This window comes from Barbatula barbatula (assembly GCF_947034865.1).
Source record: "Barbatula barbatula genome assembly, chromosome: 10".
Lineage (NCBI taxonomy): Eukaryota > Metazoa > Chordata > Actinopteri > Cypriniformes > Nemacheilidae > Barbatula > Barbatula barbatula.
Window position 1 is genome coordinate 9,925,722 of NC_136773.1, and position 21,025 is coordinate 9,946,746.

Consider the following 21,025-nt stretch of genomic DNA (forward strand, 5'->3'; position numbering starts at 1 on the left):
ATTTACAGTTTAAATAGCTTCGGTACAAAGCAAATAGCAAGCAAAAGACCAGGTGCATTACATTTATGCATTTGGCAGACGCTTTTATCCAAAGTGACTTACATTGCATTGTATTATACATTTGTATCTGACTATGTGCAATCCCCTGTGTTTTGAACCCATGACCTTGGCATTACTAGCGCCATGCTCTAGACATTGAGCCGCAGGAAAGCTGTGCATCTATTGTAAGCCTTGTTAAAGAAGGGTGCATCTATTTTAAACCCTATTTACATATCACAGTAAAATAAAAAAGGAACAAACCCAATTATACGGGTTTGGAACAAGATTTCTTTTTCAATATAACGGTGTTGCCTGTTTTCGCTGAATTGTTAAGTAATATGAAATACCACACACAAAAGACACAATTCTACAGAGCACCAATAATGCAGAAGCTGCTAATTTTTAACAATGATCACCAAGGCATAAACAGCAGCAGGGCTTGAATTGGAGAAAGAAGGCATGAACGCGGCCATGAAATTGATTAGCATGGGCATCACTGGCACGCTTCCTGCTGAAGGGGATGAAACTGTGCCAGCGCTGGCAGTATACAGGTGGACAAAGCAGAGAGCAACTTTTTCCCTTTACGGGGTGGAAAGAAAACGGAGGAATGAAGTGAGGTAAAGTGAAAGCCAGATGGAGGCGAAAGGCTAGGTACCCTGACTCGGGCAGGTGAGGATGGCATTGAGCCGGCGGGCAGCGTCAATGAGCAGGCTGGGCATGATTCAATCAGTGAGGAGGATATGCACACTCATTACCTCCTCTTCAAACTGAGGTCAAGAGGATGTGACATAAGGCACCTGCCTGTCAGTGTGAGGCAGACCCTGTCAGGGTTCTGTTCATTGGCTGTGGTGTGAGAGCTTGAGAGGAAGGTCTGCTTTAGGCTTATGTCATGCTGTCAGAGCTGTTTACTGAGACGGCTGTGCTGGACTACACTCACAAATGGAGTCTGTCTCACTTCAGAGAGCTACACTACCTCTGGCTTTTGCTCATTGTGAATGGTATGAAATAACCTTATAGAAAAACGAAGACTGTTCATTTTCGGTGTACAAAAAACAAGTCAATTAAATCATAAAAACAGTTGGAATTAAAAATATATCATGTAATTAACTTGATCAAAATCCTCTTCAAAAGATTGACAGCAATAGTAAAAATCATTAATGTGAAAGGTTTCTTGCCAAAATTAACATTTTGTCATTATTTGCCTACACTCGTTATTCTAAATTCACGTGGCTGGTATTTTTTTTATCATTAAATGAAAATTCATAGTGACTAAGGGGGTAAGACTAAATTACTATAGACCATTTCGAAGTGTGTAAACAATGCTGGTCCAGCAGAACTTCCCATTTTAGATTTGTAACACTACACAAACGTTTGTACAAAATAAAAGCTAACAGAACATTTATAATAGAATCAAAACGTCGAAAATACTTATGTAGAAGGACAAGAATTATCTGCCTATTTTACGAACTAAATTAGTTCTACAGTATATACAGACCAACGGCTTCATTTGTAGGATCTCTGATTCATCAAATCAAGCTCGTCTACAAAGATAAGGGGGAAGCAGGTTCACATATGCATGCTACACTGCACTCTGGATAGACCCAGCGCAGTCATAAATGAGCATTTAGCACATGTAGCTAATGGAAAGCCAAATGGGAAAGCCACACCATCTAGCGAGGCATAATGGTCTACTGAAAGACTGACCCCTCGCTTAACTGGATAAAGCTACCGATGGTCTCCTCCTGGGGGTCGTCGTCAAGGGCATTCTGGGCCCAGCTGCCTGAGCCACTTTCCTCACTGCTAGCGCTGAAAGAGCGTCGTTCCACATCTGCAGAGGACACTGTAGCCTCTGATGAACACCTGTCTTTGGCACTGCTGAAGAGGGAGAAGAGGATACACGGAAAAACTGCAGCGTCACAAAGAACTACCAGTTCCCCGGGCAGCAGATGATGGTCTCTGCTACGTATTTAATAATATCTTTCATTATACCTTTAAGGTCCATTAAGGTCAAGGGAGGTGGGACATTTTATGGAAAACAGAATGAAACTCTCATTCCCTTTAATAGAGATGACCTATACCTTTTTAGAAACACTGTGTGGTGACATTACATGCTTTTGTGCAAATTGTCATATTAAATGGAAAATATTAGTAACCAATTTTCATTGTTTACATCTGTTCTTCAGCTCCTCTCTCACACGCGGACGTAAGCAACAGTGTTTATCGGAGGTGTTTTAGCACACAATGTGCTCCGAGCAGTTATTCAGAGTAAAACTCTGGAAAAAAGTATGTGTGCGCTTTTTTGTTGACTGTACCTGTTTCTAGCCCCTGTCCCACTCTCTTTGCTGCTTTGTGGCTGGACCTGATGGGGAGCTTCTCTGTGGTGGGCCCTGTCCCTCCCTGTATGTTCAGAGACCTCTTCTCTTTGATCTGGTTCAATGTGGATCAGTGGTACCTCCCTCTGACCCCGCCATGCTCGCCTCATACAGGAGGAACTGTGGGGGTTAACATTATTTTCATGATGCTGTACACTTGGCCTGTTTCCACCTCTTTCTCTGTGAGACTGTTTAAAGCCATGACGCTTCTCTCCTACAGGAACTTGTGACTGACATGCAGCCGCACTCAATTCCTGCTGGCACCCGAGCAAAGATTTACCGCTCTCTACGATATCTGCTGCAAGCCGATTAGCAAAGAGCTGTACATGCGGCTGTGAATCTGCAGAATCCAGTTCCACGCTATCTTCCGAAGGCTCCGCAATGATCTTATTTTTGCGCATTAGAGACTCAATAGAGCTCGCCCAGGTCTCATGAATCAGCATGTCTGTGATTTGGTCCGTTTGACCACGCCGATACAAACACGAATCTGATTTGCAGAGTCCTGTCGATGAGACAGAGTTGCTCGGATAGATGTTGAGAGAGTCCCCATGTACATTTCGTGCAAAACCATCAAATGAATTTGCCTTGATGGGCGAGTTTACAGTTAGTCTGGAATCTGATGATCGTCTGTCGGGAACAGATGACTGACGAATGCAATATGGGGTTCTGGGGGATGGGGGTAACAGACTATTACTCCACTCTTTGGTCTTGGTCATGCTGTAATCCTTGTTCTCCTTGTCCATGTCTTTCAGCATGAAGCGGTAAAATTCCTCTGTGATGCTCTCCGTGCTGGACTGCTTAGAGAGACAAGATGATGCCCGCACATTGAGATGTCCATTTTTTTTACTGGCAGCCTGCTGAACAGCTGCTGCAAGGATGCTGCTGGCATTTTTTCCAGCGTAATAGTCCAGCAGAAGGTCAAATCCACGGCCCTCTGTCTCCATCTGATTAACCATGAAGCAAGAGAACTCATCCGTAATGCTCTCACAGCTGGACTGCTTGGAAATAGAGCTTCCTCTGCTCAAATTATGCCCAAGCCTGTTCCATGGTCCCAAAGTGTTTGGTATACCGGAAGGATCCATGTCTTCTTCTGGAATGCTCTCGTAGCTTGATGCTTTTCCTCTACTGCTCCATCTCTCACACTGTAAACGGCTTCGAGACGATTGGGCAGACTTTGAAGTGTCCACCACGCTCAACTCTGGGCAGTTCAATATCCTGGCTGTGACCTCCGATGCAAAAAGCGCGAATGGGTCAGAGCTTGTGGGTTCATCTAGGTTAACGGTCTCATCCACAACACGGTTGACCAGGCGCTCCATGAGCTCAGGCTGCTCTTCGGTCTTCCGTTTGATTTCACTGAGGCGTGGAGGTCTGTGCTTCTTAGTGACGGCTGTACCATTCTGTGCCTCTTTACGGCGGAGGGCAACAGCTGTGCAGCAGGGAAGAAGCAGCCCCTCATGACCTTCTGAACCACCCTTTAAGGCGCAGAACCACGGCTGCTTTCCACTTGAGTTCTCCAGGCATATCGCTGCCAGCTCTGTCGCCATGGAGACCACTGTAGTCGCCAAGTCTTCAGCGAAGCATGTGACAGGAGTTTTGGACTCCGCCGAATCTATTTTAAATGTTCCTGAAGAGGACAACAAAGAATGCTGCCTGGTGTCATTCTCTCCTCCTGCCTTCCCGCGTGGTACATGAAGTGGTGAGCTTTCAGCTGAAGGAAGTGTCGAGTCTGAACTTTTCTCACTCCTGCCCAGCTGGCCTTGCAGCTCAGATTGTTCTTTGACTAAATTAGCAGTCACTCTGCTCAGAGTAAGTCTGTAGGGTTCTTTTTGCTTCGCCTCGTTTTCTCTCTCCTCCAAAATGTATTTCTGCACTCTCTCTCTCTTTCCTACAAGCAGAGACAGCTTTTCCACACTGTTACGCCTCTCACCGTGATTATAAGCCTGGCCTGGCTCGATCAAATGTTGTAATTGGCTTAATGATTCTCTGCCAGACTTGATATCAGCCTCACACGCCCTAAAGCTGCCGTTGCCTTCTTGCGTGTAACATGACCCAGAATTACATTTCGAAATGTCACAGATTTTTCTTGACGTAACACGAAGGACATCAAAGAGCATATCGTTCACGCAATCCAAGAGGAAAGTATAAATGTTTGGAGAATCTTTTCCAGGACCCTCCAGCTCCTTTTTCTTTTCAGCCTTCTCAAGGGCATATTGAAAGATTGTGTCTGACATGTCCTGGGTGAAATTATCCACCTCCTGTTGTTCCTGATAGGGCCTTCTTGGATTTGTGATTCCATCCACTATCTTGTTATGTGTGGTCTCGAGGAAATTTGCAACACTCGAGTAACTTTGTCTGTGGGTGAGTACAGCCGATGCTTCACTGAGGAGAACTTCAGCAACATTGGTCCTAAAAGCCTCGACGCTGGTGCCCTCAACAATGCTACAGTGAAGAGGTATTGCAGTTGTGGCTTGGGCAGCTGACAGAAGTCCCATAGAGGCAGAATACATCACTGCAGAGTCTTCGGTATTTCCAGAGTCTTCTGCGAGATCAACAGCAGCAACTGCTCCAGCGACCTGAGACATTCCACATACTGCGGAGGAAAATGAATACTCCCCTTGTTCTGTTTCACTCCCTTCTTCTTCATCCTCGTCATCATCTTCTCCTGAGTCAAATGTGAGCTGGTCTGTAACCTGAGGGGTCGTAATAGTACCGATGATGCTCGCAGCACATGCCAATGCTATTTCCACTGACTTAACAGGGTGACCAATTGGCGAGTTATGCTTGGGGGGTGTACCGTGTTTTGTTTTGGCCTTCTGCACTTCATCTCCATGTGACTGTGCTTCCGGCCATTCTGTCACCTCCTCACTGTTGTCAGGACTCTGGACAATCACGATTTTAGGTAGTTCAAAAGAGCAGGCTCGAGCCCTCTGTGGCTCATCGGTGGAGGGGTTCACATCACCCGAGTGATTAGAGACACTCACAGCCGCCTCCGGGGCAAAAGAAGGTTCATCTTGCGATAAACGTATGAAAGCATCTTGAAGGACAGACTCTGCCAGATTGGTGGCATAGTGACCCGCTGACTTGTTGGTGTGACGGCTGACTTGTTTTGAGGTGGTGGATGGGCCTCTGGAGGGGGTTGAGTATGTTTTCAGGAGCTTCTGGGAGTTGGAAGAGGTGCAGAGGGTCTCAGAGTCCTCGCTGTCGTATCTTTCCATTTCAATTGTTCTTTGAGCGTGGGCTGCTCTTAACACCTTAACCGCCTCTGGCATGGCAGAAATCTCAGCATCTGCAGAGAGAAGGATGTTTGGCAGGGTAGGTGAGGGGTGGGGGCATAGAGAAAAAAGTCCAATTAAACGCATGCCATCATAATGCTTTCAAAATCTACATAAAAAGCCTAATTAAACGCATATGGACAAAGCTCATTCATGAAGCAAAAAAGGAATGAGAGGAAGACAACAACTGGCATGATGTGGTGTATGAAAAGAAGACAAAACTAAGAAAAGAGATAAAGTAAAAGACATGGTGTCTATATAGTGTTTATTTTATCTTGCCTGCTGTGTCCACTGGAGGCCTTTAGGATCCAGTCTGTGCTCTGAAGGATGCTATCCATAACACACTGCTGTATTTAGATGCATTTTTCCGTTTACATAACCAACCCTCTACAAATTTGTATCTAGGCCGATCTGATTCTGAATATTACATCGGCTTTGAGGAGAGCATAACCTTCACACAGTGTTGGCTGTAATTTCATATGAGAGATTAATTATAGATTACTCATGCCTTGTGGCAGCAGGGGCCAGTTTACTGTATGTTGTCTGCTTAGTATTAGACTCGAGGCGAGAATCACTGCATGTAGACATTTGTCGGTTTGTCATGCAGTTAGATGCCAAGGCTTGTGGCAAAGAATAAAGCAAGAAAAACACGTTTTCAGACATTTTAAATGAAAACGCACACAAGACGTTTTGGGGACAACAAATTCATTGATACATAGACATTGATTCAATAGAAAAAAAATCTGGTGTATTTTGGTTCATGTATGCCGTTGCTTGGTTACTTTGTATTTAAATACGTATCCAGCTAATTTTCTTTAATGATAACCAATGTAGACTTGTAAAATACCCATATAACTTGAAAACTAAGCATGGTACAACATGGTGACTTTTAAGCAGACACGGTATTGCAACACATTAGAAAAATTTTCTTTCCCATGTTATTTCAAGTTTTGGTCCTAACCAGCTACATTGGCGAAAGCCGGCAAGCTGGAATAGATTCTATATTGAAGATTTTTTTTAAATCAGATTTTTCTGTGTGGCGCCTCATCTGATGCAGTGTTCTCATTGGACTTGACGTGTCTCATATAGAATCCATTGCAGCGTATCACCAGTGCCCCTGGATAGGATCACATCTATAAATAACATGGAAAAGATACCTTTTCTAATGTGTTGCAATACCGCGTCTCATCTGTCAAGGTAATCGATTATAGGGAAATGCGTTGTTTCCAGCTCGGTTGAAAACCATAATCTCTTTGGCAGTGACTGGGGCGCAGAAATATACTGAAGAAGGCTAAAAATGGTAATTGAGTGAGTGCTATTTCAGTCAAAATATAGCTGTCTACTCAAGGCATAGAGAGCAGATAAAGGGTCTTAAATACACTATAGTGGCTCTTTTAGTCCAAATCCAAGCAGGTCCAAGCATTAAAGTCCCAGTGAATTTAAAAATTATAATTTCATTTTTTTAATTACAACCTATTTTTTCATGAAATACTGCAGCACTTATTGTAAATAGCTTATAAATGTGAGTAATTGTCTTTTAAAAATGTGTGTGCCCTCATCATCTTCAGTTAAAATGCATGACTATCCATCTTAAATGACGAATGTTAGATAGCTTTTGCGGAGTATCGATTAACTCCTCCCCTTCAACTGTCAGTCTGCTGGCAGGTTTATTTCAAAAATCGAATCAAATTGTGGCGAAAAACAAGCCACGCCCACTTTCTTTCCTCATTCGATTTGACCCGGAAATGTGTCAAAATACGGAAATAAAAATGATCGCAAGCGGTTCACAGGGACTTTAAAGACAGAAAATACCACATATGGGCTAAAGAAGTGAAAAAAGATTTTGATTGAGCGTTTAGTTTTTGAAGGACTTTTCACCATTTTCACTGTCTTCCCCAAGCTGTTCAGAAGCAGTAAGGAAATCTTCTTCTATGGACGAAACAGAGCGGTTTGTGTCATCCTCGGCAGCTCGCTGACCAGCCAATCGTCCATGCTGCTGCCTTTCCTGGCCTGACTGTAGACCAATCAGAAACTTGTTGATTTCAAAAATGACACTGTTTGTCTGGGAAGGACGACGACCAGAGGAACAATGTACCAGAAAGACATCAGCAGCTCTCTGGTTCTGAAATACAGGAACACTCATAGTTTGTTATAGTTTGCAGACTTTAAGCTGGAAATAAAGTTGAATGTTCTGTTCCAAATTCATGTCTTACCTGCGGGCTGCTGGGGTCATGCTGGCAGGTGTCAGGTGACTCGAGGCTGCTGAGAAGCAGGATCTCATTTTTTTGGGGTTGCCGCACTCCCAGAGACTCAATTAAGCGAGGAAGCTCTGGGCATACTGAGGCCAGTTTCTGGAAGAACATTTTAGGCTGTTATTCACACCACATACATTTGTTTCTGTGCCTGCATTATCTCGGTCATTTGTTTTGTTTTTAATTTCCCTTTCATTAGGTGAAACATTGTTTATGTCGTGTGCTTGGGAAATGATTGAAGACCATTTTGTTTCTACATTAACATGAATTAAAAAAGAGAGGGTTGGAGAGGAGGGTCCCGATATTTATGGATATTAATGAAAACCTAGCAAGCAATAAAGAGAAGAAACTAGACAGCCGATCAATAAAACTGTGAACATTTCAATCTGAAAGTGTTAGTTGACCCGAAAATTAAATGATGAGAACTATCAAGATGGGAACGGTTGTCAGTGGGGGGGAAGCATCAGTTTCAGTCTGACTCAAGAGGACTATTTTTATGGTACTCCTTTGTCCATTTTAAAGTTAACAGGAAGTGGTTACATTCTCCTTTTGTGTTCAATGGACGTGAAAGACATGAGTGAAAAAAGGTGTCAGGATTCCAAATTGTGAACTAAAATTGTGAAAAAAGCCCCACAGCGTTACAAACATGACATAATTGATTATAAAAACCCAAATTTAACCTGCTGTAAATGGAGGAAAGAAAAGCTCCACCCACCTTTACATAGCTGTCGTCATGGGGATCAGAGGTGTGTCCGTCCAGGTTTATGAAGCAGATCTAGGAACAGTGAAGATAAGCTTGTGAGACATTAGCACACACCTGTAGAAAGGTGAAGTTGTATCTGGACGATTGTATTAGCACATTAACAGGCACAACTTATTACACACACACACACCTTCATGCAAACATTTCATCTCAAAATAACAGTCATAGACATTTCTGCATTAGCAACCCCCTCGGTCACAGTATATTTTAATCTTCTCTTTCCTTCACCCTCACAGCATTCTGCTCAAAGCATGTTTGTACTGTTTTAAGCTGCATCTATTTTCAGTCTGTGTTCAGCATTTTACATCAAACAGTGTATAATTAATATGAATGCCACGAATGTTTTCATGACCTCTTATTTACTGAAAGATCACATGGAATAGCTGCACTTTTAAAAACTTGTTTGTCACATTTAGGCCTATTAAAGACACTGTTTAGAGCATGGCGCTAGCGACGCCAAGGTCGTGGGTTCGATCCCAGGGGATTGCACAAAGTCAGAAACAAATCTATGGTACAATGCAATGGCGCCACAACCAATGAGAGCATTAGGGGTGGGCCTAAGACTGCTGAAGCGCGCACATGAACCAGGAAAACCAGAATGGAAAGGTACTGAGCTCTTACATGGAAACTTAAGTTTTAAATCTCTTCCTAACGGCGGAGTTGATCGAACAAACCACTCCATTTCGTCTCCCCTCCTTCAGCCATGCGCTTATCTATCAGTAACCGCGCCCACAATGATGTTATATGTGCGGGTGTGAGAGGCTCATTTATTGCTTTTGATGATAAATGGGAGGAATACAAAAAATAAAAACCCAGCTAGGGTACAAAACAGCAACTATAACAATTGTGGTGCGAGTGTGGTATGCAGTAGGAAAACATAAACATGCGTGCGGGAATTCAACTAAAGTTTCAAGAGGTCCGGTCTTTAAATTCTCTTCAAACGGAGGTCCGGACAATATGTTTTTAGAAAATAAATAAATATTTAATCAATTTAGCACAGTTGGATATACTGTATAAAAGATATGATCTTTTATCAAGCCGTTTCTTTCATATTTTGATATATGAATGTATTGGTTTTAGGGGAATGCCCTCTCAATAGAAGTCTGATAATTAAATAAAAGATAATTGTAAATAAAAGAACTACTGACAACATGCAAACAGCAAATGTAATGTATTTTGTTTACTGTTGTGTGTCCATTTACCTGCTCTGCGTGGCTGCTAGTGTTTGCAATTTTAACAACCAAAATAGTAAAAAGTTTTAAATGGTTTATTGTCTGGTCCGGATGGAACGAAGCAAAGGTCCGGACCGCCTAGGATGACTGGCTTAGAGAGTCAGACCGCAAACTACTAAACCGAGTTCTCGTTCACATCTTCTTACTCTGAAATGGACAAATAAACACAAAATTGCAAGGGTCCATGTAAACGTGGGAAACAAAACGGACGCTTCACATTATATTAGATCTGTATATCTGTATGGAGCGCTTTTAAAGGGGCAGCAGCAAAATCTCAGTTTAGAATGTTCATCAAACAATAAAGGACGGGCCTAAAACACTCATATTAATGGATATTCTCCTTATATAAATTGTTAAGACAATGTTAATACAATAATTTAGTTGTTGTTAGATTTAAAAACAGTACACTTTACACTTTGTGTTGAAAGAGAGTTAATGTAAAAGCAATAAAATTTTGTTTTTCTATATCAAACTACACAGAACGTTAATGCCCTGGCAGTGGCAGATAGCTTCGGTTTTGTATCTAATTTGACTACATTAATGTTTAAGTTGAGAAATATTTTAAGTTAAAATTGTTAATGCTACAATGTAAAGTTAATACTGATGTGAAAAGCACATTATTTGTTTAAAGTGTTTGCAAACCTAATCTTATTGCAGTTTTGTTCATATAGCAGTACTTCTGAAACTTGAACTTTTCAATGCATTATTGAATTTCACAATGCGATTTATCACAAAAGTCATGCGATTAACTCGATTCCAATTTTTAATCGTTGCCCAGCACTCATTTTTTATGACCTGCATTAAATTCATTTATATAAACACTGCAAAATTCCATACAAAGTTACAATTGTCTGTTTTGGTCAACAATGGATCCATATGCACAGATGAGAGAACTAGATCTCTAAAGCCTCTCTCTAAAAATATACATTTGTGGCAAACGCATCTGCATCTGTAGGTCTCACTGAGCGAGGGTGTATTTCATCATTAGGTCTAACAGATGCAGTACAATCATAACTGTAGCTTTCTCTTATTCCTATTGCTGGTGCTTAACACAATATCGAATGACCTAGAAACCCAATGTTGATATACACTGTCCTGCTTTAAAGGCTGGGTGTTGTGATAGTTTTGTGCTGAGGAGTCCATTTGTGAATGTGTGTTTGTGTGAGTGTGTGAGTGAGAGAGAGAGAGAGAGAGAGAGAGAGAGAGAGTAACCTGTCATAATGGTCCCGAACTGTCACAGGCACACTTAAGAACAGATGCTGTGCTGAAGGTTTAGAGTGTCTCAGCTGTCAGATGGTACAATTAATCTACTGTGCTGCTCGTATACGCGTCAGTCAATGTCTTTTCTCCTAACACATGCAAAAACCCATAATAAATATTCCTAAAATAAATAGTAAGCCTAACTAGATTTGTACATTTTCTGAAGACAATGTGTGCCTGTATGCCTGCGCAAGTCTCTGCTGTTATTTTGAGAGCAATTTTGTCACTCGGTGGAAATGTATTAGCACTGATCCTAAACTAGCCATATTTGAAGTATTATTTTGTTCAAAGCTAAAAACAGTGTCCACTAGTTATATGTCGAGGTTTAACAGTTTCAATTTCTAGGTAGAAGCTTGCTACAGTGAGCATCACTAATATGTTGATCATTTGACCACACATTTTATAGTGTTTAAAGTTATGGATGAGAATTTGGAGGGCTAGTGTCTGTTTATGCAGAGCTGAAATCTCACTGACACAATAGAGAACACAATCTTCCCTCTCACATCCTGCACATCTCTGCTTGTCTGACTGTCCATCTGTTCGTCTTGTTTATCTTAATACATTCACTAACATTGCTTTACTGAAGTGTACATACGTGTGCACACATTCTGGATGAGACAATATTCTTCCTCTAACAGCGTGTGATATGATTTGGAAGTATGAACAAATGTCACCTTTAAACTGAGCGGTATTGCTGCAATGCTATATGGTTTATGAGTCATATTATTCCAAATAAAAGTGGCCCAAAAACCCAGACTAGCGGCACAAAAAACGTATTTAAAATAAAAAAAGTATTTACAAAAAGCCATTGCACACTTTCGTCACAGCTGGTTAGGACCAAAATGCATTAGCAGGGCAGAGAACGTGGATATCACTATCCATTTTATCACATCGACTTATGACACTATTTTAGTGCGGAGCCCTGCCCTTCATGTGACACGACTATGACGTAGGTGAAAAACACCAAAACATATGAAGCCAATATAACATTTCTTATTTATAATAGAGATAATAATCACCATCATACTTTAATTCAAGTCATATAAATCTATTACACATGTAAACGTTATGCCTTAGGACATAGGTGCACAAATGGCCTTTAATGTCCGAATTCAGATGATTATTATATCTCCATGACAATGAGCTAAAACATTTCAGAGCTAATTTTCCATTCAGTACGATAAAGATTACACAAATTTACTATGTCGAAAAGTAATTTGTGATGGGACACCAAACTGTTGGACACTATCACTCCCCCCACAGACTGCGCAAATCCCCAAAACTGTTAGGTTGAAGAGGTCAAATCACAACTCGGAACATTCCACTCTTCACTGGAGGAGCAGACAGCAAGACAGATTAAAGCAAGAGACACACACGCTTGAAAAAGAGAAGAGGGTGTTAGTGAAAGAGTGGGAGAGGATGATGGGAATTTTAAAGTGAAGGATGTTAGGATAGAGATGGCTGAGCGTCATCCTTGCCAAGGACAAACTCATTTCACCCATTATCATCAGAGGGGAGATAGCAAGACCAACGCCACCGTGGCTAAAATTACCTCTGCTGGGATACATCACCACCTAAAAACTCAAACCAGCACACACACAGCGAGCGAGCGAGAGAGAGAGAGAGAGAGATGACAATAATGGAAATGGATGGAGAGGGCTGGATAAAAGAACAAAGCTGGGGATCATGGGAGCGGAAAGAGGTTGTTTTGAGATGTTGCCATATTTCACTACTGGAGAAAAGCAGGCGTGCTCTTTATCATCTCTGACTGAGTGCGTTCACGCACACACGTTATCACATCCACTGAGCTTTTAAATGGGGCATAGAAGGAGTGAAAATTCAGACACACAAAAGCACCCTCATCCTCATCACATATCTGTGACATCTCCAGTCATTTGTAAAACATTTGTTAAATTATGAGTGTAAGAATGTACTGGTGTGTATGTGTGCACATGCAATTAGGTTGTTGTCACATTTTCTAAACAGCACCAGTACTTCTGTACCAAGCCAATTCTAAAATGAAACAGGAAATGCAGTAGTATCTGTGTTTCTAAAGTATCAAAAGACATTTCTGACCATACTATAAGTGTTGTTTGTGTATGTATTAGGGTTGTGCAATGTCAACCAGATTCAATGTGTACAGTGTTTCAATGTGTACAAACAGCCTGAGCATTTTAACAAGTACTCGCGTATGCACGACCTGCAAATTTGGAATTTCTTCCAGTTGTTATTTCATGTGGAAAGACGAGTAGATCTATGTGTGTGTGCGTGTGTTACGCGTCAATTATGTTTCCCGCGGACGCGCACAGTTCAGGTCGTCATTGACAAGTTTACTCACACACATCGTGAGCGCATTACTACGATTCACTGTTTGCTTTTTACTTTCTACGTCCGTCTCAGTCTCGCAGGCATTCGCGTTGCGGAGCTTCAAAATCACATGCGATGGACGATGTCATCGTCTATCGTCCCAACCCTAGTATGTTTCTAACAGGGTTTATACACAAACAGTCATGGATAAATTACAAGGCTTTTATATAGGTTATGATAGCTTAATAAACATGTGAATGCACGGTTTTGAATTTGCCAGCTTTTGTACTTTTTAATATATATATGACAATAGGTCATTTGATTATATATAATTGAGATGTGTTTTGTCTACATATTTACTCGAAGGAGCGATGTGGAGATTTTAGCAGCATCTGGTGATGAGGTTGTGAATTGCAACAAACCGATCTCTCCGCCTCCCTTTCGAAGCACTACGGGGTCTGACACAGGACTAAGATGTCGTCACATTTTCGCTTTTTGCCGAAGGAGATAACGCATTTACAGAATGTGCTCTGTAGAGCAGTTTGTCAGTTTAGGGCTACTGTAGAAAAACAAATCCATGTAAGGAGACCTGCGGTGTATGTAGATAGAAATAACTCATTCTAAGGTAATAAAAACATGGTCTTTAGAAAGCTCAGAAGACAGATATGTATATTATATTGCATTTCTGTCAATAGATCCTTCGCAAAATTACAAACTGGACCTTTAAACTTAATATTGCTGTAAGCAAAAAAAAAAGAAAAACAAATGTATATAAACTTTCTTTTATATAAAGAAGTCTGCTTATAACACTACTTCTAATAAACATTTGGTAATGTGACCACTACTCTCACGGACGGTTTGTTTCAAAGAGTTCAAGTTTTCATGTTTTATTATGTGTTTTGTGTCGACATCGCCTGAGACATCTTGCTTCACTAGGTGCCCAGTCAGGAAGCAAATTCACATCTGTGCCTGTGGATGTGACCACGCAAGACTGTCACATCCCGCAGGAAAGATCTGCCTGCAACTATTTACCAATTCAAGCCTCATCCTAAAACCTCTCTCTACATGAATCAGAGAAGTCGACGAAATACATTCATTCTGAACGTGCTATCGTCAGTTAAATGAATGCATTAACACGTGTAAAGCGGACCACCCACATTTACTCAATGACGCCTCCAAATTAACGAATAGTGTAAAATTTAAATACAAACCACATTAAACCACATTTTGTGGCGTTCTTGAGTGTATCACATGAATCTCGGCATAACCTTCAAACAAATCTCAACATTAGGTTAGTGGCTGATCATTTGAGCCTGATCTGAACAGTTCACTCACAAATAAAAATGTTGTCCTCATTTACTATACCCTCGTTGTGTTCCAAATCTGTATACATTTCTTTGTTCTGATGAACACAGAAAGATATTTGGAAGAATGCTTATAACCAAACAGTTCTTGGACCCCATTGACTACCATAGTAAGAACAATTGTTTTATACATTTCATGAAGTGGCACACATGCTCAATCACAATGTCTTTTCCTCTCTGTATCCTTTCCTGTAGCTCAGTGGTAAGAGCATGACGTTAACAACGCCAAGGTTGTGGGTTCGATCCAAGGGGATTGCACATACTTAGAAACAAAATGTATATGACAATGCAATGTAAGTCGCTTTTGAGTCACCTTTGTGGGCAGGTTCAATACAGCCAAACAGGTAAGCATCTCAGATGAAGAGTCCTGTCTGTGTAACACTGACATTAAGGGTGAAAATAATGTTCACGGTTACCTTAGTTACAGTCGTATGGGATAGGAGTAGATGGTATAGGACTGATCTATGTCCCACCCTAGAGGCCAAAAACGAGAAAACTTGAACAATCAGTGTGTGTAATCTCATTAAAACAAACAGAGACTCCAGTGTGGCCTTCAGCTCTGGTATAACACACACACATACAGTACACGGACATGACCTCTGTTACCTCACACTATAGTACACACACTTCCCTCCAGAATCAAAGGCAAAAAAATGAGTTGAAAGGACAGAGAAGATGAGACGAGAGGCCAGGACAGGAGATGACAGACGAGAGGAGGCTTTCAAAGGACTGACAACTTTACAAAACAAACATCTCTCTCTACCTTTTTTAGTCATCAAGCAATAACTAAAATGGCAAGATCTCATCATTTAATTACAAAATGCAGCTATTGATTATGCTATTCGGTATACACAGTAACCTGGCACCTCCTCTCATCCAACCCCAAGCCTGACACTGACCCCTGCTTCTAATCCAAACCCACATTATTACAGTATATACCACACACTCTCTGAATATATACAGTTACCACACATAAACACCCTACACACTGACAAACGCACACACACTTTGACCTGCGAAAATAAATCCAACTGTATTTAAGGGTGCAGTGTGTACTTTTACAGCCGAACGGAACGTTGTGATGTTACAGAAATGAAATGCTGTAGCTTTAATCACAGAAGTTACACTTACACCTACATTCGTGTTTTGTTTACTAATAGAAAACCAGTGGGAGAATGTGTATCAGGAACTCCCTCCAGTTTTGCCTTTTATCAGGATTTCTGCATGTGTGGGGCAAGTCCAATACAATTTCCACTGAAACAAACCTCAGGAATGACACAAAGTCAACCAACAGTGTGTGAGAGATTGCAATAATGTAAAGACACATGAAAGCTGTGAATATTCTAGGCTTACTCCATGACATATGTTTACCTTGCAGGATTCATTTTTATTAGTTATTTTGACAGTTCGTTCAGATTCAACTGTATGCAAATAAATGCGAAAAAATGTGTGACTGTATTTGCATAATCTTACACTAATGACCTTGTAATGTCATATCATGTGTTCTTTCTTCACATAAAGGTCGCAAACGAAATGAACACATCTTTATTTTGGTCTTACACCAATTATGTTAAATGACAACATGCAAGTCAACAACCTGGAATGGGTGGGGCTTACTTTGGACCGTGATGGAAACATGTGGATGGATGCTCTGCGACCTTAAAAAACCGAACTCACATTTTACAATATTTTGACGACTGATTGTGGTGTTTGTCATGTCTTTTGGGGATAACTGTTTTTCTGTTGTATACCAACATTAAGTCTATTCAATGTGTGCATGAATGGGAAATCAATCTGTTAAATAAAATAAATACTTATGTTGGAATGGCAGAATAACTTTATTGCACAACATTTCGCTAATGCAATATTTCTGAAGCCAGACTGCATGCCTCTGCATTTCACAAAAATAATTTGGGTCATTACAACATGTCTGACGGGCTGTAGAGATTATACGACTGACTACTGATAATTGCAGTGAAAGCAGCAGCGTGGACGTGACACTGGGCTGTGTGTGAGGACAGTATGACTGAGATCCAGCAGATGATTGGACTTTAATGAGATTTTTGATATGATTGCAGTCACATTTTCATTTAACATTTGTGTCTGGGGAATCTTTTTTATCATCCTACATAATGTAAAGATCATTCTGTGAAGTAGTCTTGATTTCTATAATATTGACTGATTGAAATCGTAGTGAATTTAATGACGGAATTACATTTTTAGGACACGGTTTTGAGAGACTGGGTGAAATTTATGCATCTACGTATTTCCCATGCAAACACTTACTATTAAAGTATACATTTTATTAGTATAATTTCCCTGGGAATTAAACCATTGATCTTCGCTATGAGTAACCTAATGCTATACCTTTTAAGCGAGAGGAACATTTCATACACAAAACAAAGCTTTCCTGTGCCTCAGTGGTTAGAGCATGGCGCTAGCAACGCCAAGGTCATGGCTTCGATCCCAGAGGATTGCACATAGTCAGAAAAAAATGTATAGGACAATGCAATGTAAGTCGCTTTGGATAAAAGCGTCTGCCAAATGCATAAATGTAAATGTAAAGATACTTCATAAAACTCCAAAAGTCATATTTCCTGCATTTACGTTCTCTCACTTACTCTCCGTGGCATTGGCACTCAGCCTTGGCATTAAAATTTCAGTGCCAGCTGGTGTGTGTGGGCTTTGATTCCCTGTGTGGAGCCTTTGTGTTAAAGGAACATCATGTGTGACATAAGCACAGTTAATGCACAGTCCTACAAAAACCTATTCTGACTGCACCTGAGCCCGGGGCCTTTATACGTCTCACTCTGAGCCGCCCAATGCACAGATCTGGAAAACCTTATGTGACTTTCTGCCATCACATATTATGGCCTGTCATGTCCTAGATACTGTACAGAAGAGATGGTCATTAACCCCTCCATGCGCAATTAAAAGCATTGCTGGATTCCGTCTTTTTTTGCTTGTCAACATGCAGTTTCTTTGATTTTTCAACATTAATATTAATAATAGATATTAGAGCTTCTTCCAGCTCCAAGAAACAATTTTTCTAAACATTTCGATTCCACACTCAAAACATAAATAGGTGACCTGCCCAATGTAGGTAAATCTGCCTTAATACAATAAATGACTGATGACGTTTTCAAACATACAAACATTTTTTGGGGCTAATTCAAACAATTACAATTCATTAACATTGTTTGTTTGTTTCAAACTATTTTCTTGTATTTGTTGATTTCTAGTTAGAAGTCCACAAAAAAGGAAAGGTCTATAGAGTATTACTTAAGAATCCTTGCGAAAAATTACCATATGTTTACCATTCCGCCCATCTAGACAGTCATGTACCATCCACAAGAAGCAGAATTTTGAACACGATCCAGCCATAACATTATGCACAACAACATCCAAAATATTTCTCCGCCATTTTCAAGAGACTAAAGACTTGTCATGAAAGTAAATTGAGGTCTAAAATCTGTTGTTAGACACTCATTTTGCTGTCGTGCAGATAGTGCAGCAGTTATCCATGTGCAGCTAAATGCACTCTCACTATTACTGCATATACTGTATTATTCAGGCCAACATCATTATCACCCCAATCAAGACAGCGTTTAGCATTGAAGATATAAATGACACAACACATGCACACCCACACAACCATGCAACGTTAATCACAGGTATGGATATATGCATGCAGATTACTTTAGCACATCTGTGTGTGTGTGAGAGAGACAGAGACTCACTGTAGGGCAGCTTCCCTCATGCTGGTGCTCCAGAAATCCAGTTCTGCAGAGCGCCTTATCGTTCTTCAACCAGTATTCAGATGAATCCAGCACACTGTTACCGCACAAAACCTAACACAAACGCACACATTTACTCTGACGAACATCATTTCAAGAAAAACTTTGGCATGAAAGACTATCTTGTGTTGCAGGGCTCATTAAACCTTGTATTACAGAAACATTGAATTCCTAGAATGGGGAATTACATTTCCCTTAATCTTTTCAAATACAAAAGTTCAGTGAACTTCAAGCCTCCTCTCCCGTGAAAAAGACATTACTTATTGAAACTATAGAAAATAGGAAAACTTAATTAAGACCCTTTTAACATCCATTGCCGGTCATGTGATCAGGCCAGACAGATTATTTACACCTTGAAATATTGTACGATCGGGTTTCGTCAAATAATCGGGTCTCTGATATCAAATCTCTTTCTTTTACGGTGTCACTTCTTGTTATTATGAGACATCTTGTGCATTTATATGTATCAAGTTGTTGTTAATTGCTTTTAAAGGTCCAGTGTAGGAAATTAAGCGGCATCTTGTGGTGAGGTTGTGAATTGCAACCAATGGCTCACTTCACCGCTCCCTTTTAGAGCACAAAGATGTCTGACTCAGAACTAAGAGGTCGTCATGTTTTTGCTTCTTTGCTGAAGGAGATAACACAAAGATGAAACGCGCTCTGTAGAGCAGTTTGTCTGTTTAGGGCTGCTGTAGAAACAACATGGCATGTAAGAGCACCCATGTATGTAGATAGAAATAGCTCATTCGAAGGTAATAAAAACAAACATAACGCTTCATTATATAAGGCTTTTATGTTTATGTTTTTATTGTGTAACCTGTATTTTACATTATTACTTATTCAAAAGAACGGTAAGCACTGCTAAAGGCGACAAAAACACGAGACGCCCGGGCGTTTATGTCTCCACTTTTTCTATACGGTTGTCTAACGGTGCTGAATCGTGCTAATGAATGCGACCAGAGGCGTTATAGCTTCATCTCTTGTGTTACCAAGGCAGCACGTGACGTGTTTGTGTTTACATTCTAAAAATGTCCGTTATCAACTGTGCGGTAGAAAATGAAACCATTTACATATACCGGATGACACAGAGTGGAATGAGAACGACCCCTACACTGGTTTGTACGCTCAACATGCCTGTGTGTACACCCGTGCCTGCATGTGTGTTTGTTTGGCACATGGCAGGTCCGGAACGAATTACCTCCGGACCGGAGTACGGACTTTGAGAAGGGCTGCTGTACACTGTCAACAAAACGTTTGTTTTGGTTCAATGCTTACAAATAACAACATATTTGCTAACTATTATCGATCACCTCTGAATGAGATCTGACTGTTTATTACCGCTTTCCATTTGGATCACCCGAAACACCAGGTTGACCACACTGACCACGCTGTCCAAAACACAGACATTATACTACAACAGAGAAAAAGTTCACAGTTTTATAATATTTGTATATTATTTTCTGCTTTGCTGCTCTACACAGCATACTTTATAGTTCAATGTTTCAGTCTCTCACCCTTGAAGTATTTTGAACTCTGTCACACATTCAGCACACAAGTGTCTCTCCAGATGCGAACCTTAAGATACTTGCACATCATGAATATACAAACACATTAAGAAACAGTCCAGTCGCCTTGTTTGACTCCACCATATCTTTGGTGTTTTGTATGCAATATGCATGTGTAAATAGTTTTAAGCACTGACGCAAACGGTGAAAATTCTTAATATAGACGTCTAATTGAATCACCACTAGTATTAGTATGTTAAACATCCCTGACATAAACATAACCTCACCCCATCAATGTGTGTATGTTTAACCTTCAGCTTGATTCATTATCTGTGCCCTGGCCCTATAAGCATTAATTACCTCACATCTTGTGTGTGTGAGTGTGCCCTTCTCCAGTCTGTGGTGTATGTGTTTACTGCCTCGGATTGGAAGGAATGTGTGGGTCTTTGTATGTGTGTTTTTCCTGCGTGAGCACATGTGTGTTTTCTCTGCCCTCTGCTGTGTGTGCCATCTGTACTGACTGTTTTCCGGGCGCAGAACCATATGATAGGGTAGCTGGGACGATTGCGCCACGCTTAAACCTCTGACATAACTATCATGCTATATCAGAGGTCGGAGCTGTACAGGGTATTTTGACAGCAGATATGAGTTTGAAGTAGACACGGATTGGTCTGTGCCGCTCTTTTGCTGGGTAACGGGAAGATTCGTGATGAGATGGGTGATCCTACTATCCCCTGTGCTCGCACACCTTTATCGTGTCTTTAAAATGGTGGTTGCTAACAGTTTGCTAAAATTCCTTTGGCAAAAACGTCATTGCGCATATAAATCTCACAAATAAAATCTCTAAAAACAGCATTGGGGA

At 40.8% G+C, this 21,025-nt stretch overlaps 1 protein-coding gene across 1 annotated transcript in view; it reads right to left on the minus strand.

The window, feature by feature from the left end:
* Positions 1–21,025, minus strand: part of sphkap (SPHK1 interactor, AKAP domain containing) — a gene marked incomplete at its 5' end in the record, with an annotated part of 47,933 nt that overhangs the window by 3,619 nt on the left and 23,289 nt on the right. The window contains 6 exons of the mRNA XM_079465347.1: positions 1,744–1,914; positions 2,352–5,697; positions 7,562–7,805; positions 7,897–8,034; positions 8,651–8,710; positions 18,602–18,712. Of these exons, the coding sequence (XP_079321473.1) occupies positions 1,744–1,914; positions 2,352–5,697; positions 7,562–7,805; positions 7,897–8,034; positions 8,651–8,710; positions 18,602–18,712 (4,070 nt within the window). The remainder of the gene's footprint in view (positions 1–1,743; positions 1,915–2,351; positions 5,698–7,561; positions 7,806–7,896; positions 8,035–8,650; positions 8,711–18,601; positions 18,713–21,025) is intronic.